This window comes from Drosophila arizonae, chromosome 6, assembly GCF_054131065.1.
Source record: "Drosophila arizonae isolate 15081-1271.41 chromosome 6, UAZ_ARI_1.0, whole genome shotgun sequence".
NCBI lineage: Eukaryota > Metazoa > Arthropoda > Insecta > Diptera > Drosophilidae > Drosophila > Drosophila arizonae.
Genome location: NC_142926.1, coordinates 507,722 through 524,311, shown reverse-complemented (window position 1 = coordinate 524,311; position 16,590 = coordinate 507,722). Strand labels below are relative to the sequence as shown.

Genomic DNA, 16,590 nt, shown 5'->3' with positions numbered 1-16,590 from the left:
TAAGTGCAATAAATAATGATCTTAGAAAAAAGCCTTAAAGAGAAAAGAAAATATCGTAGCCAGTCATATGTAGGTGGATAGCAGCCGCAAGTATGAAATAAAATTCATCAATGAATGCGCAGATCTCAGTAGATTATACGCATTGTTTAACACGATATTGGGTGAGCTTATCACTCATGTAGAAGTAACGCCGCAGTGCTAACGTAATCAAGTCAAACATACGCCTGATAACTTCAGAGCTCCGATAAGCAGGACAACTATATATCTCGCTCGACTACCTGTTCTTTTACTACAGATATTTGTGCATGTATGTATTTGTACACACAGATAGGCACAGCGCAAAAGAGAAACACTTTGAAAGGCTATAAATAGAACGCCAATGAGCAAATCACAGTATTCCGATTTAGTTAGTTAGAGCACGATATTTTATTTCTGAATTTTCCCCCGAGACTTTGCCTCTTCAGGTAAAACAAGTGTTCCATATCGTAATGTATAGAATATTTAAAAGACGTAAGCCTGGCTTACGCTTTTTTAGAGTTTTTTTAATATATTTAGTAAATTTTTTTGCGCAATATATATATAACTACTGATACATAAAACTTAAAATCGACAACTAATTAGTATCATATTTTTGGTTTGTTAATAATAACTTCCCATGTCCATATCAATGTAATAATTTAATAGAAGTTATAGGACTCGCGTATCTGAATGTTGTAGAAATGTTACTAAAATACCGTGCAAACTGAGAAGAAGCAGTAATCGCATTTAAAATATTTATTCGATAAATATGTCTTCGATTAATGGTGAATTTTTCGCTTGAACAATCTGGTCTTACTGTTGAATTCTGTATACCATACGAGTTGTCCGTTGTGTTAGCAAGAAATACAAACAGCATTTTTGGTAATGAGTGTATTCCTTAATTTGTTGCGAAAGGACATACACATGCAACATATAAAGACAGAAAAAAATATAAAGCGATAAATAAAAATTGTATTTATTCTATTTTATTGTGTCTACACCAGCAGAGTGAATAACTTGTGTTTAAATCGCGTGGCAACACCCATTAAACGTTTAGTATTAAAACATAATTGTAATTTAGTTAATTATATTGTTCCACGTGTTCAGTGAAAATTAACAGTATAAATATGTTTACGTATAAATAAACATGTATGAATATAAATGTATTTGGTTACATACACATGTACACCTATAAAAATTGCGTGTGTACATATCTAAATATGTATAAGTGGAATAAGTGATATCATCCCGAGGCCTGAGACTGCCGTTATCCACCAGCTGCTTCAGTTGCCCTTTTTGTAGGGTTTTGTCGCAGAATAAAACAAAAAAATCAATAAAGTAAAATGTCTATATATATATATATATATATATATATATATATATATATATATATATATATATATATATATATATATATATATATATATATATCGTCATGTCCCCATTTGCAACTGAATTTGATTTTGGATGCCACAGAGAGATTATGCATGAAAACATACATGTGTACCTTAAATCTGTGTTGTGTGCTGCTCTATATGACGTAATTTATGCTCTTAGCTGAAAATGGTGTTTTGTAAAGTGGTGGTGAGGCAGGAATGTGTGTGTTTATGTATGTCTCCAAATGTATACAAACTCGATCGGAGCAAACTTAACACACTTTAAGGCATTATCAATTTTGACCTAGAAAATGGTTTACTTCTAGTGTCTGTGCGTATACGCGCAGGTCCACATTTGTGTAGCATATACATATATAAATATGTATGTACCACCCAAGAGTTTCTCACTCGTTCGCTCTCTCACACATAATTATGATTCTGTGGGCGTGTGTACGAAACAGAATTGCACACAGGTTCCGTTAAATATACCTTAAAACACGAAAGGCATTAACATAGCATATGAGCATACCTCCGCGTAAAGCTAATTGAATTTTTTGTTTATTTTTTTGCCCTTGCTAATTTTCATACGTACATATTTAATCTTTAGTCCATTTATATACACGCACGTACTATTATATACAAAAGCATTTGTATGCATGTATAAAATAATAAATGGATCCGTACGAAATTTGCACGAATTACAAATGTAAACCTTTAATTTATTATCGATTTTTTCGTTTGTTTCTACATACATTGTTTTATGGCTTTAATAAAATGTACATGTATTGATATAGAACACAACTCAAATGTTAAAAAAAATAAATCTATTGGGATTTCGAAAGTCATCTACTACAATGTTGTCATTAGAAATTTATAAACAACGAACTAAATACACATTAAAAAAAATGGGAATACGCTTATTGACTATATAAAAATTAGATCCATTTTATATAATATATCATTTGTTCCCGATCTCAAAAGATATACTACAGTAGGTTAATAGTTAAATGAAAAGGTACATATTTTGCCAATCCCGTAAGAATCTTATATAGGTAATTAACTAGAGAATCTCAAAAATTTTAGGCTTCCGAATTATACAGTGTTGCAGTGGTGCTATACACAAAACCGATTTGGTCTTTATGCTAGGTGAAGCAGAATCTTTTATTATACCCTGAACCCATTGAAAATGGGAAATCAGGGTATAATGGTTTTGTGAAAAAGTATGTAACGGGCAGAAGGAGGCGTGGCAGACCCCACAAAGTATATATATTCTTGATCAGCGCGACGAGCTGAGTCGATATAATATATATATAATTCTCATAATATTGTCCACACTGCAGCGCAGCCCAAGCGCAGTCGCTGCTTACTGCGCAGTTAGCAGAGCGCAGGCTTATGCGTGCGTGTGGATGCATGTTTTTGTGTGTGTGCATAAAAGAGGTGCAGAATAATTAGAATATCAGCATAGAGGGTTCAGGGTATCTCCTAGTCGAGCAGTCTCGACTGGAGCCTTCTTACTTGTTTTATTTCTTGAGTACAGAATTTTTATAAAGAAATATATTCTATATGAGCAATTCTCTACTTTTTTTTATGTAATTGATAAAAAGCATTAAAAATTATGTTGAATTATATACATAAAACATATTCAATTTATTAATTATAATATGTATTAGATAAAAACAAAGTAGCCTATTTCATTGCAGTGTCTCTCTTGAAGAACAGTAATAAGAACAAAATGTGCAATAGAAATGCTTAAAACAGAACTTTTGCACTTGTTCGGCTGTGTGTGTATATTTCGAGATGTGGTATGAATAAGTGTAAAATGAGCTTATATTATTTAAATTTAATAGATTCGGTTTAAAAAATATGTTAGCAGAACATGTTTTCATTGACTTTGAATTTTTTGCTGTGGTTGATCTTTCTGGAGAAATGCCCATATGTTATTTAATTTGTAGAGCCTAGTCTAATCAATTGTCATGATTCATAGAGTGATGCTAAAGATTCAACATCGTGATGACATAATCAAATTGTATATGTATTAGTGAACTTAACTGTCGTCATAATTATTGGCATGGGACGCAACATTAGATACAAGTTTGTATCATACAATCTTAGAAATTATTTACAATATTTTCAGATATCAGATAATAAAAAATTGAACAAGTAAGAAAGCTCTAGTCGAAACTGTCCGACTACGAGAACTCCTGAACCCTTCGAGCAACTGACATTTCAATAACTATTCGCATATACACACACAGGCATACGTACGCACGCATTGACTGCAGTGGTGGTTTACTATGGAAACTTACAATTTTGGTCCATTTTTCGATAATGATTTTAATCGATAACAAGATTTTTAAAGCAAAACTCAATATGCGCGTGGTACGCACGGACCTAGCAAAAAAAAAAAAAATGTCAAGTCTATCTCTTATATCTTCTGAGATCGACAGACGGACAGAGCTAAGTCAACTCCTTCTGCCTGCTACATACATTTCAACAAAACCAATTTACCCTGATTTCCCATTTTCAATGGGTTCAGTGTATAAAAATATCAGCAGCAATGCGGTCAAAAGCTAGTTAAAACCACTTTCGGACGGAAAGGGTTTACGTCATCACCTTTTTAAAAGACGTCATTGCATAGCTTGCTTCGTTAAAGAGTTATCTTGACTACACACACTACACACATCACCTTTATATATATGTACTGCAATGTCTGCCCCAATTATGGATAGTCAGGTTATTAGAATTTTTACAATCTATACTTAAATATAAAACAAGAAAGAAGGCTCTAGTCGAGACTGCTCGACTAGGAGATACCCTGAACCGTCTAAGCTGATATTCTTTTGTGCAATGTCCGTCTTGCTGTCCGTCCGTCTGTCCGTATAAACGCAATCTATTTCGGCGCTATTGAAGCTAGAGACTTCAACTCGTCAAGTCCAACGAGCTATGGTAGATATATGTCCGCCCATAGGGGGCGTGGCAAACGGCAAAAGTTTATATCTCCTACAGTTTAAGAGCTAGAAGCTTCCAATTTGGATTACTGTTACTGGTAGCCTCCTCTATCGACGCCCCAAAAATAATTTTTACGCCTCTAAGAACTGGCTAAAAATGGGTAGTCTACGGCCACTAGGAGCGTGGCAATCGGCATTTAAAATGTCAGAATCGCGGCATTTATTTGCGTCAGCAAATGTATGTATATATTTGTATTTATGTATTTGTACATATAAATACGCTTAATAGATATTATTATATTACATAATACGGAAAGAAACACCCAAGCCGAATGGCATGTTAATGTCAAAATAACTAAAATAAAGATCGCCGGCGCTTCAACATACAGCACCACCGCGTCGTTTCGAACAACAATAGTTAAAACGAAATCACATTATTGTTATGACGCCACATAGCAAAGAAATGCCATTGTAGCGACAGGAAATTCAAAAACAATGCAAAGACAAATCAATCGCAACGAGATTCTTAGAATATGCTATATATACATATTTACATATATACATATGTCGGATAACCGTCTGGGCCGGAGCGCATTCCGGGACTGTCAAGAACTAACCCCCCCCCCCCCCCCCCTCTCTCTCTCTCTCTCTCTCTGAAAAAATGCATTTTAAATAAATCAACTTTTACTTTCTTGATATTTAGCATAATTACATTATCTTGGGACTAATTCCACAAAAGGAGCATCCATATATATGAATACATCCTTATATTTAATTGTTATTATATTCATGATTATCCCCACTGCCTATTTTTCCCAACATATTTACATAACATTTCTTTCATCAATATTTAATGTTTTTCTAAACAAAATTCTTGACTTGTCTCTACACTAACTTCTTCCAGTTTGCATTTTGTCAAAATGACTTTTTTATCGAAACAATTGAAAACCGGGACAATTTCCTGTCAAGTCGATATGCCGGAACATTACCTCCAAAAGCGGGACATGTTCCGGAATTCCAGGACGGATGGTCACCCTAGACATATGCAAAAGTTATTAAACAATTAAGTTCCCATAGTAAGCCACCACTGCAGCCAATGCGTGTTATGTGTGCGTATTCTGCAGTCGAAAACGCCCGACCGCAATGTTCTTATGTTCTTGTTTTTCGTTACTTTGCTCTGCATTTTGCCCAGGCGCAATTTCGCTTTATTTTCAAAATACGGATGCTGTACGAATGTGTATAAAAAATTCTGAATTTATACAGTTGCTCGTGGATTTTCGCGTGCACGTGAGTGTGTGCGCGCATGTGCTCGTGTGTATGCGTATCGCATACAAAGCCTAAACAACAAAATCTAATTATATTCAAATAGATATAGGCGGAGACATGTCCACTCATAATAGAAATTTGGAATTGTTATTCTCTCTTTCTCTTACTGGTTCTTCCTCTTACATCAGATGCTCTCTCTCCCTCCTGCATTCCCTCTTCCTCTCTCTCTCTCGCTCTCTCTCTCTCTCTTTCTCCCTCTCTCAATACATACATTATAGTATACATAATATAGTATTTTAGAAAAAGGACCTTTTTCTAAAGTAAACTTTAGTTTCAGAATGTTGCTAAGACATAAATGTAAACGTAACGTAAAATGTTTGTTCATCTTTTGAAAACTTTTAAATACAGTGCTTATCATAATTATAGCCCACTTTTAATCCACTTAAACGAATCGGCTGAAAATTTTTCCCAAGTGGAATATTTCCTCAAAATCTTCAAAAATGAGTAGTTCAATATTTCAATTATGAATGGCAAAAAACTTTTTCACTTAAAATTCACGATTTAATAACGATTTCTTAAAAAGAAGTAAAAAACAAGGAAAAACAGCACCATTTTCTGTATCAAAATTATAGCCCATATTCATATTTTTGTAAAAAAAATCCGAATTCGTTGCGGATTAATGGAAAAACTAATGTTAATACTTAATCCGGCCTCCATTTGTCTTAGTTAACTCAAAAATTCTCTTCCTCATTGAAACCACTAAATTTAATAAAAGGTCCTTTTCGAAACTTTGTTATTTAGTCATTGCCGTTTAGAATTTGCGTTTTAAGATATCCAACTGTCTCCAACTGGCGATTTTTGGCATACACACGTCTTGCAAGATTACCCCAGATATTTTTATCGGGTTGAGATCCCCAAAACATGCTGGCCAGTCAAGGACATCAACATGACATTCCTCCAAACACTCTTTTGTACGTCTGCTCACATGGATTCTGGCATTATCCTGTTGGAAAACCATTGGTTTCTCACGTAATTCCCTTGAATATGGAATGAGAATACTATCCAGAGCCTGAATATACTCTTCACTGTTCATTCGGTTCGTTACAAACTTCAATTCCCAGGTACCAAATGAAAAAAATGGACCCCAAATCATGACGGAGCCACGTCCAAAGTTTGTCCTTGAAAAAAACATAGGATCCTTCCTCAAATCATGCTAATAAGTATCAAACCCATCAGGACCATCCAGGTTAAACTTCTTCCCATCAGAAAATACGACCTGTTAGGGTAAAAATTTATAAATATACTGTAAGCCAAAAGACGATGATTCAAACGCGCGTATGTCAGATCGGCCGCAGTATGTCCATCGGCAAAACCAAGTCGAGCAACCTTGTGGCGACTTAGCAACATGGATGCTTTGGTCAGTTTAGACCTATTTATGATTCCTGAGCTCTTAAGTACTCGCCAAACAGTCATCGCTGACATAGATTCGGCCACATGTGTGGCCAAAGCTATACAAGCGGTTGGGTTGTTGCTGGCTTTCTTAATAATTTTGCGTTTATCGTGCGCAATTAGTAACGGCTTTCACCCAGTACGTCTTCTTGATCCTTATTCTTCGGGGTTATCCAAAAAAATTTTAATTACACTTAGACTTTTTTTCAAAATTCGTAAAATACTCGAAATAGACTCTCCTGACTCGAAAAGTGAGAAAATACGGCCCTTTTCATAATAAGATAATTGTTTTCCAAGCGGAATCTCTTAAAAACTATCTAAATTTACTTAATTACAATGTCTGTAAAGCCAAAAGTCTGTTCCGCACTTAATAAATTCAAATTTGCGACAGTGGGCTATAATTATGATACACAAAAATGCAAGCAAAAATGCTAGCACAGAGCAAAAGTTAACGGTTCTTTCTTAGTTTTCCATAAATTGAACTAAAATTTTGATCAAATCTACTGAACATGCTCCAGTCTATAATGTGCTGTAAAATTTATTTTTTAAAAACCTTAAAAATTTTGTTACAACGGGCTCAAAGTTTAAGTTGCAGGGTGGGCTATAATTATGATAAGCACTGTAGTTAATGTGGCTTTGTCGGGTCTTAGAGAGTTGGAGTATAATCCGCAGAAGAAAAAAAACCGATTTTCAAATCTTTTAGTGTCCTCCTACGTGGTGATGTTTCGAATTATAGTGTGAATTGGTTGGGATCCAAGGAATATCTTAATTTGACTGAGTAGATATTCAAAAGCATATGTGCTTAAGTAGCGGAAAAATGGTTTGTGTTTATACAAACAGATGGAAATACGGATAGCAAGGCGGACAGTTCACAAATACACCAAACTTTCCATTTTATAAATGGCTATACAAAATTCTTTTATAAAATTTTAAAAAAGCTATACACACATATTTTTAATTTGCTGATTAATTTCCTTTAGAGAATAAAAATCCACAAACATCCAATTTAAAATCTAGAAAATCACAACAAAAAAAATATTTTTGTCATAGATATTATAACCAATGGCAACAATCGATGGAAGACCGGCGCAATATGGGATATCACTTAAGCAATTACGGGAACTCATGGAGCATCGAGGAAGGGAAGGTGTAACTAAAATCAGTGAGCTCGGTGGCGTTCATGAGTTATGCAAAAAGTTGTACACATCCCCAAATGAAGGTAAATGCAAATTAAATAAGTAAGAAAGCTCTAGTCGAGACTGTTCGAGTACGAGATCCCCTGAACCTTTCGAGAAACTGATATTTGGTGACTCTATCTCTAAAGATGTTGGAAATATAATTAAATAGCTTATATTCGATAATATTTTTAATCGACAAAAAATAACGGGAAGAGTTATAAATTTTTGGGGTTAAACTCAGTCTCTAGCTCTTGTATCTTCTGAGATCGACGCGTTCAAGCTTACGGACAGACGGACAGAGCTAAATCGTCTCAGCTCGTCGCCCTGATCAAGAATATACTTACATACTTTGTAGAGTCTACCACGCCTCCTTCTGCCTGTTACATACATTTAAAAAACCATTATACCCTGATTTCCCAGTTTCAATGAGTTCGGGGTATAACAATAAATTAAAGCTTTTTACTAATATTTCGCTAAAACTTTCTTTCCAGGCCTTAGTGGGTCGAAAGCTGATGAGGAGCACAGACGTGAAACGTTTGGCTCAAACGTAATACCACCGAAACCCCCTAAAACATTTTTAACGCTAGTCTGGGAGGCGCTTCAAGATGTTACACTTATAATATTAGAGGTAGCTGCGTTAGTATCACTTGGTCTGTCATTTTACAAACCTGCAGATGAGGATGCCCGTGAGTCTAAAATATATACGGATTAAATTCTTAAAATATATACATCTATATTCCATTTAATTACAGCTTTGCTCCAAGAAGAAGATGAACATCACGGTTGGATAGAGGGTCTGGCTATACTAATTTCGGTCATTGTTGTAGTGATAGTGACTGCTTTTAATGATTATTCAAAGGAGCGACAATTTCGAGGCCTCCAGAGCCGAATTGAGGGCGAGCACAAATTTTCAGTTATTCGAGGTGGCGAGGTATGCCAAATATCGGTTGGAGATATCCTTGTTGGTGATATTGCACAAGTCAAATATGGCGATCTTTTACCAGCTGATGGATGTCTTATACAGAGCAATGATCTAAAGGTATTAATAAATAGAAACCCCGTTGTCTTTTTTTTACATAAATACCAAATATTTATACATCTAATTTAGGTGGACGAATCTTCACTGACTGGTGAGTCGGATCATGTAAAAAAGGGCCCGGATACCGACCCGATGGTTTTATCTGGTACCCATGTCATGGAGGGGAGTGGCAAAATGGTTGTAACAGCCGTTGGAGTAAACTCACAGGCAGGCATCATTTTCACATTGCTTGGAGCTGCTGTGGATGAGCAGGAAGCCGAAATTAAAAAGATGAAGAAAGGTATGTAGATGATTGCATTTATATAGCAACACAAAGGATAAAAAAAAAAATAATAACGGTATCAATGAAAACCAGAGGGGCGAAAACGAATCTAAACTATCTGCCAATATACAAACAAGATAAATATTTAAATATATATATATTTCGTATCACTATAATGTAATTACAAAGAGAAGTGTAAATCTCAGTATGGCTGTGTCGTCTCGGTGTGATTCCGAGTGAGTTAGCTTTTAGTCGAGACTCGACTGTATATATATATATATATATATATATATATATATATATATATATATATATATATATATATATATATATATACATATATCTGTGTTGTGTGTTTATATAATTTTTTCTGTAATGTTTATATAAAGAAACTGATAAACTTTAATTTAATATCGTTTATTTTTTATTTTTATTTTTTCATATTCCAAAAATCATACGTGAATTGCATGATGTGAATTGATTGACCCATCTTTGTACTCCTTCATCTACCTAAATATAAAATAAACCAATCAATCAACCAACCAACCAATCAACCAACCAACCAACCAACCAATCAACCAACCAACCAACCACCATCTACAAACACCAATATATAAATAATTTTAAAAATTTTAATGTTTTAACATAAAATGTTAATGGACCAAACCCAACGAATCGACAAACAACAAAATATTACATTTTCCATAATTCAGAAGCTAAAAAGGCCAATAAACAAAAGACTAAAAGCCAGACAGGTGAATTAATTACTTACCTTGTGTCTAGTTAGCTTCAGCTTTGTCTGAAACTAATATATTGACGTTTTTACTTACAATTTTACTTTTATATAAGACTCGTATAAATCAACCATCTAAACTGAGTTGAACATGATTTTGCTATACGAATTTATTTTTCAAAGGATTATTTGAAATGTTTTTTATTACTATATAGTGTGGAAAAATTAATAGCACTACTGTAGGAGACGATAATGTAATATAATGGTGTTATTATCCTCTCCTCAATAATAATTATAGGATTTGCAAGAGTATATTCAAATTAAGACGAGTACATTTCAAATGTAATAAAAGGAGGTAATTTTAACATATTTAATATTAATATTTTATTGCGGGTCATGCAGGTGAGAGTGATGGACGTCCGCCAATGAAAGAATCATCTCATGCCGTCGCTCCAACTCAGTATGCCAGCGAAGCCATCAAATCGGAATCGGATGGAAATCATGTGCAGCCCTCTACCACTTCAGCTGCTGAAACTGGACACAAGAAGGAAAAATCAGTGCTGCAGGCTAAATTAACGAAATTAGCAATACAAATTGGTTACGCTGGTTCCACGATTGCCGTGCTTACTGTTATCATACTGATTATACAGTTTTGCGTTAAGACGTTTGTCATCGATGAGAAACCATGGAAAAACACCTATGCTAATAATCTCGTTAAGCACTTGATTATCGGTGTCACAGTATTAGTTGTTGCTGTCCCTGAAGGGCTTCCACTGGCCGTAACGCTGTCTTTGGCGTATTCGGTGAAGGTAAGTGAATTATATATTATATATATATATATATAAGTGTATGTGTTCGATATGTTTCTGATGGAAATTGTCATTGCCCCCTCTACCGACCAGAAAATGATGAAGGATAATAACTTGGTGCGTCATTTGGATGCCTGTGAGACAATGGGCAACGCAACGGCTATATGCTCCGACAAGACGGGCACGTTAACAACAAATCGTATGACCGTTGTTCAATCCTACATTTGCGAAAAACTATGCAAGGTGCTCCCAACGCTCGCGGACATACCACAGCATGTCGGGAATCTAGTCACTATGGGAATATCTGTCAACTCCGCCTATACCTCGAACATAATGGTAAAATATATAATATATATATAATACTCGAACTACGTACATTATATGTACACGAGTGTACATGTAAAATTTCAAGTCTACAGCTCTTGTGTTTTTGAAATCTCGCTATATATGAGCTAGCCATATACTCAGATCTATATACATCTATATACAGATCTTTTGAGATCTGAGTATATATATATCCATAAAAATAAAAATTATTAATTTAAAATACATATATATATATTTTGCTATTTTCATCATTATAATTCTGGCAGCCTGGACAAAATCCAACCGACTTACCTATTCAAGTAGGGAACAAGACAGAATGCGCCCTACTTGGGTTTGTTCAGGCTCTTGGAGTTAAATATCAATCTATACGCGATGAAATACCTGAGGATAAATTTACACGGGTTTACACCTTCAACTCTGTACGAAAAAGCATGGGTACAGTAATACCACGACCCAACGGCGGCTATCGCTTATATACCAAGGGTGCCTCGGAGATCATAATGAAGAAGTTTGTCCAATAGTTGCAATGCATTTTAATTAATATTATATATAACTTATATTTTGTACTAATTATTGCAGATGCGCCTTTATCTATGGTCATGAGGGAACATTGGAAAAGTTCACACGAGACATGCAGGAGCGTTTAATTCGAGAAGTAATTGAACCGATGGCTTGTGATGGTTTACGTACTATATCTATTGCCTATCGCGATTTTGTGCCCGGCAAAGCCGCAATCAATGAGGTGCACATCGATACAGAACCTAATTGGGATGATGAGGAAAACATTATGTCGAATTTGACCTGCCTGTGTGTTGTGGGTATTGAGGATCCTGTCCGTCCCGAGGTACCGGATGCTATAAAAAAATGCCAAAGAGCTGGCATTACGGTGCGCATGGTTACGGGTGATAATATAAACACGGCACGTTCCATTGCCAGTAAATGTGGCATATTACGACCCAATGACGACTTTCTTATTCTGGAGGGTAAAGAGTTTAATAGACGCATTCGTGACAGCAATGGTGATGTAAGTCTAATAAAACTATATGTACCTGAGTGCACTTTAATATATAATTATTTACACACATTATTTACACAGATCCAACAGCATCTCATTGACAAGGTTTGGCCGAAACTCCGGGTACTTGCACGTTCATCGCCCACAGACAAATACACGTTGGTAAAAGGTAATCAGCAAAAGTCGATTTTGTAAACAAATTCATTATTTATTCAACGGTTTTTATTATTTTTATGTAGGAATGATCGACAGTAACGTGACCGACAATCGGGAAGTTGTTGCTGTTACAGGCGATGGTACGAACGATGGTCCAGCTTTGAAGAAGGCAGATGTTGGCTTTGCAATGGGTATTGCAGGCACAGATGTTGCCAAAGAAGCATCTGATATCATACTCACTGACGATAACTTTAGCAGCATTGTTAAGGCTGTCATGTGGGGTCGTAATGTTTATGATTCAATTGCAAAATTTTTGCAGTTCCAATTGACAGTTAATGTCGTCGCAGTGATTGTAGCATTTATTGGTGCTTGTGCAGTACAGGATTCGCCTCTTAAAGTAAGTCTTTCCATAAGATAAACTAAGTATAAATCATTATTTCTTGTTTGGATTAAATCATTTTTCTTACCAGCACTTCATATACAGATATTGATCTTATCTATATAATCTTGCATGACTATTATTATACCCCGATCCCATTATTATACCCCATCAGAGTATAATGGTTTTCTTAAATGTATGTAACAGGCAGAAGGAGGCGCGTCACATCCCATATTCTTGATCTGTGGGACGAGTAGAGTCGATTTAGCAATGTGTGTTTATGTGTGCATGCGTATGCCTGTGTATGTGCGTATGTGTGTGCATGCGCGAATAATTAATGAAATATAAATTCGTCCAAGGGTTCAGTGGGTCTTATAGTCGACCAGCCTTGACAAGAGCTTTCTTGCTTGTTTTCATATTTAATTATCTTGTCTTTTTCTACTACCTGCTACTATCTACTATCTACTTTGGTCCCCAAAGGGAGCAAAAAGCTAGAAACTTTAAAGTTGGGCACATGAATCTACTTTATTGATAACTCCCGCTCACTTAATTATTTGTTTACTTAGATTTTTCTAATTAACAACTAAGTGCCATCTTTATTCGCAGGCAGTACAAATGTTATGGGTAAACCTTATTATGGATACACTCGCATCTCTAGCTTTGGCTACGGAAGTGCCGACGCCTGATCTATTGCTGCGTAAACCATATGGACGCACAAAGCCTTTAATATCACGCACAATGATGAAAAACATTTTGGGTCAAGCGCTGTACCAGTTAGTAATCATATTTGGCCTCCTCTTTGTTGGTAAGTCTACTTGACCAAGCGAATCCAATTTCAATTAAGAATCCAATTAATTATGTTTTTATAATTTAATAGGTGATTTAATACTTGACATTGAGTCTGGACGTGGACAGGATCTAAACGCTGGACCAACCCAACATTTCACAATAATCTTTAACACTTTTGTCATGATGACCCTTTTCAATGAGATTAATGCCAGAAAAATACACGGCCAGCGTAACGTTGTTGAGGGACTTTTTACCAACCCTATATTTTACACCATCTGGATATTTACAATGATTTCGCAAGTATGTTGAGTCGATTTAGCCATGTTCGTCAGTTCGTTCGAATGAGCTCGGCGATTCACTTGGCTTTTTTCTCTGCACTGCACCCTCCAAGTTAGCTTTGGGATACAGATTTGGATGTCCGTAATACGATCTATTGTTTTTAACTAAGTGGTCAGAAATCAATTTTAGGACTTGGTTATTTATGTATTACTCCAAAATGTATGTCATTTAACAGGATACATAAGCAACACTACTTGTAATCTCCCATATATATATATTCTCTTTAACTCTCCTACAAATTAGCTACAATGTTCAATGCCCAAAGGGTACCGTACTAGTCGCGTACTCACGACTAGAACGCTTTTGTCTATGCTTAAGAGTTCTTTTTATACCCTGAACCCATTGAAAATGGGAAATCAGTGTATAATGGTTTTGTGAAAAAGTATGTAACGGGCAGAAGGACCTTATAAAGTATATATATTCTTGATCAGCACGACGATCTCACAAGTTATTAGAGCTACTTTGGCATGGATACTCGTGTGTACCATACGCAATACAAGTTTTTTTTTTCGAGAACTCATCCGATAACTTTTTTATAAAGAATAATCGAGATATACATTTTGTTTTTTTCAGCCTAATTTGAACACTTTTAGACCTGGAGACTTCAGATTAATTGTGTCCATATATAAAATGAATACAAACATTTTGTAATAATTAATTAATAATTTTGAATACCACCTAATGTACATACATTCTAACTACATGATCACACTCTAAAAGTTTCATAAAGATAGTCCTACTACAAGAGAAATTATTCAACTAATAAATTCTCATAATATTGCCCACACTGCAGTGCAGCCCAAGCGCTGTAGTCTCGACTGGAGCCTTCTTACTTGTTTCACTGCTGTTAATTAACATGACTAATCAGTTGAGAGTGACAATAAAATACATTGTCTAAATCTATCTAATGAATACATACATATGTATGTATGTATATTAGCGCTAGAATTATTGAGACAATTTATAGTATATTTCAATATTTTACACTGCACTATGGGCGATTTGTCGATTTTGGCGGCATAAAGTCTAAAAATAAAGCTAGAAGCCTAATTTTTTATAAATCAGGGTATAATGGTTTTGTTTAAATGTATTTAACAGGCAGAAGGATGCGTGGCATCGATAACTCATCCCGATCTTTTTTTATCGATAAAAAACCTTATCGAAAACCAGTTATAAAATTATATCTTCTACACCTTTATTGCTAGAGTCTCCAATTTTTTAATGTATGCTTATATGCAATTTATACAATTTCGGTTTTTGTCAAAATTAACCCCCCACCTCTAAATTCACCCCCTCACCATCACTTTTGTAATCATAATCTGAACACATGTGTGTCTGTATGCGTGTGTGTGTATGTGTGCGTGTGTGTGCGTTCGTGCCTGTGTGTGTGTGTGTGCGTGTTTCTTGTGTAAGCTGAAAGACGCGAAAAATTATTGAAATATCTATTGCTCCAAGGGTTCAGGGGATCTCGTAGTCGAGTAGTCTCGACGAGAGCTTTCTTACTTGTTTCGTTTTAGTATTATCGATTAAAACCGGTAATAAAAATCTAGAAAAGTTATTGAACAATTAAATGCGTGTGTGTACATAGCCCAAAATAAGCCGTGAAATATTTAAAAATGAGTTCCTAGAATGCTTCTTTCTTATTTGTTATTTATATTTTTGTATTTTGCAATCCAGGTGGTAATTATCCAATACGGAAAAATGGCATTCTCAACAAAGGCGCTGTCACTCGATCAATGGTTATGGTGCATATTCTTTGGAATCGGAACATTAGTCTGGGGACAATTAATCACTTCAGTGCCTACAAGAAAGTTGCCTAAGATATTATCGTGAGTAAATTCTGTTTATTATTGTTTTGTTACGTGCGTGGAGTTTTTTTTTTTTGATTAAATTTAAATCCATAACTCTTTCTATAATTTAAGTTTGACTCTAAAATCTAACAAAAATTAACTAACTTTATTTAATTTGTTTTTATGTTTTTCTTGTGTTGTTTTTTTTTTTTTTTTTTTTTTTTTTTTAAGTAAATTAGCTTAAAATGATTTTGGCCTATGTGCCTTTCCTCTCCCTTCCTTAGCGCTGCTGACTAAAATTGCTTGAGAACGGTTCCCTATTGGGTTACATGCACAATTCCACACAACTGCTATATACACAGACACACTCCCACACACACCCACACACCCACAAAAAATCACACACACACAGCTCGTTATTATAAAGTAGTTATTTGACAAGCTTGTTTAAAAATTAAAAATAATTTTACTTGATATGCAATAAATATATGTTACGTATATTATCCAATATAATTATATAAATGTAGTTGTTATTTACTTACGTATGATAATTATGAATTTTATTTACATTATAATATACCAGGATAGAGAATATATGTTGATCTTGATCGGTTAGTAGATCGGGAAAGTAAACTACCTAATGATCAGATTTTATATTAATATATGTTAACATAAGAAAATAAAAATCTTTATAATGTGGTTTAATTTAATTTTTAA

At 34.9% G+C, this 16,590-nt stretch overlaps 1 protein-coding gene and 1 long non-coding RNA gene across 14 annotated transcripts in view; one reads left to right on the top strand and one right to left on the bottom strand.

Moving 5' to 3' along the window:
- PMCA (plasma membrane calcium-transporting ATPase 3) overlaps positions 1–16,590 on the top strand; it is a 34,691-nt gene that overhangs the window by 431 nt on the left and 17,670 nt on the right. For 5 of the 13 annotated variants that reach the window (XM_089472667.1, XM_089472665.1, XM_089472664.1 and 2 more), the window contains exons 1-15: positions 771–900; positions 8,108–8,276; positions 8,727–8,921; positions 8,988–9,274; positions 9,344–9,554; positions 10,250–10,291; positions 10,672–11,078; positions 11,172–11,414; positions 11,672–11,913; positions 11,985–12,429; positions 12,502–12,589; positions 12,660–12,973; positions 13,562–13,760; positions 13,833–14,044; positions 15,761–15,912. In XM_089472667.1, coding sequence (XP_089328793.1) covers positions 8,120–8,276; positions 8,727–8,921; positions 8,988–9,274; positions 9,344–9,554; positions 10,250–10,291; positions 10,672–11,078; positions 11,172–11,414; positions 11,672–11,913; positions 11,985–12,429; positions 12,502–12,589; positions 12,660–12,973; positions 13,562–13,760; positions 13,833–14,044; positions 15,761–15,912 — 3,194 coding nt within the window. In that variant the 5' untranslated portion in view covers positions 771–900; positions 8,108–8,119. Of the gene's footprint in view, positions 1–322; positions 465–770; positions 901–1,024; positions 1,070–1,145; positions 1,168–1,213; positions 1,357–8,107; positions 8,277–8,726; positions 8,922–8,987; positions 9,275–9,343; positions 9,555–10,249; positions 10,292–10,671; positions 11,079–11,171; positions 11,415–11,671; positions 11,914–11,984; positions 12,430–12,501; positions 12,590–12,659; positions 12,974–13,561; positions 13,761–13,832; positions 14,045–15,760; positions 15,913–16,157; positions 16,579–16,590 lie in introns of those variants that run through there. The other 8 variants (XM_089472666.1, XM_089472663.1, XM_089472670.1 and 5 more) reach the window with 7 other exon arrangements.
- LOC149268298 (uncharacterized) lies at positions 13,832–15,764 on the bottom strand. The gene is made up of 2 exons (XR_016270771.1): positions 14,775–15,764; positions 13,832–14,685 (listed from the first exon to the last, which is right to left on the bottom strand). It is a non-coding gene; the product is annotated as an uncharacterized LOC149268298 (long non-coding RNA).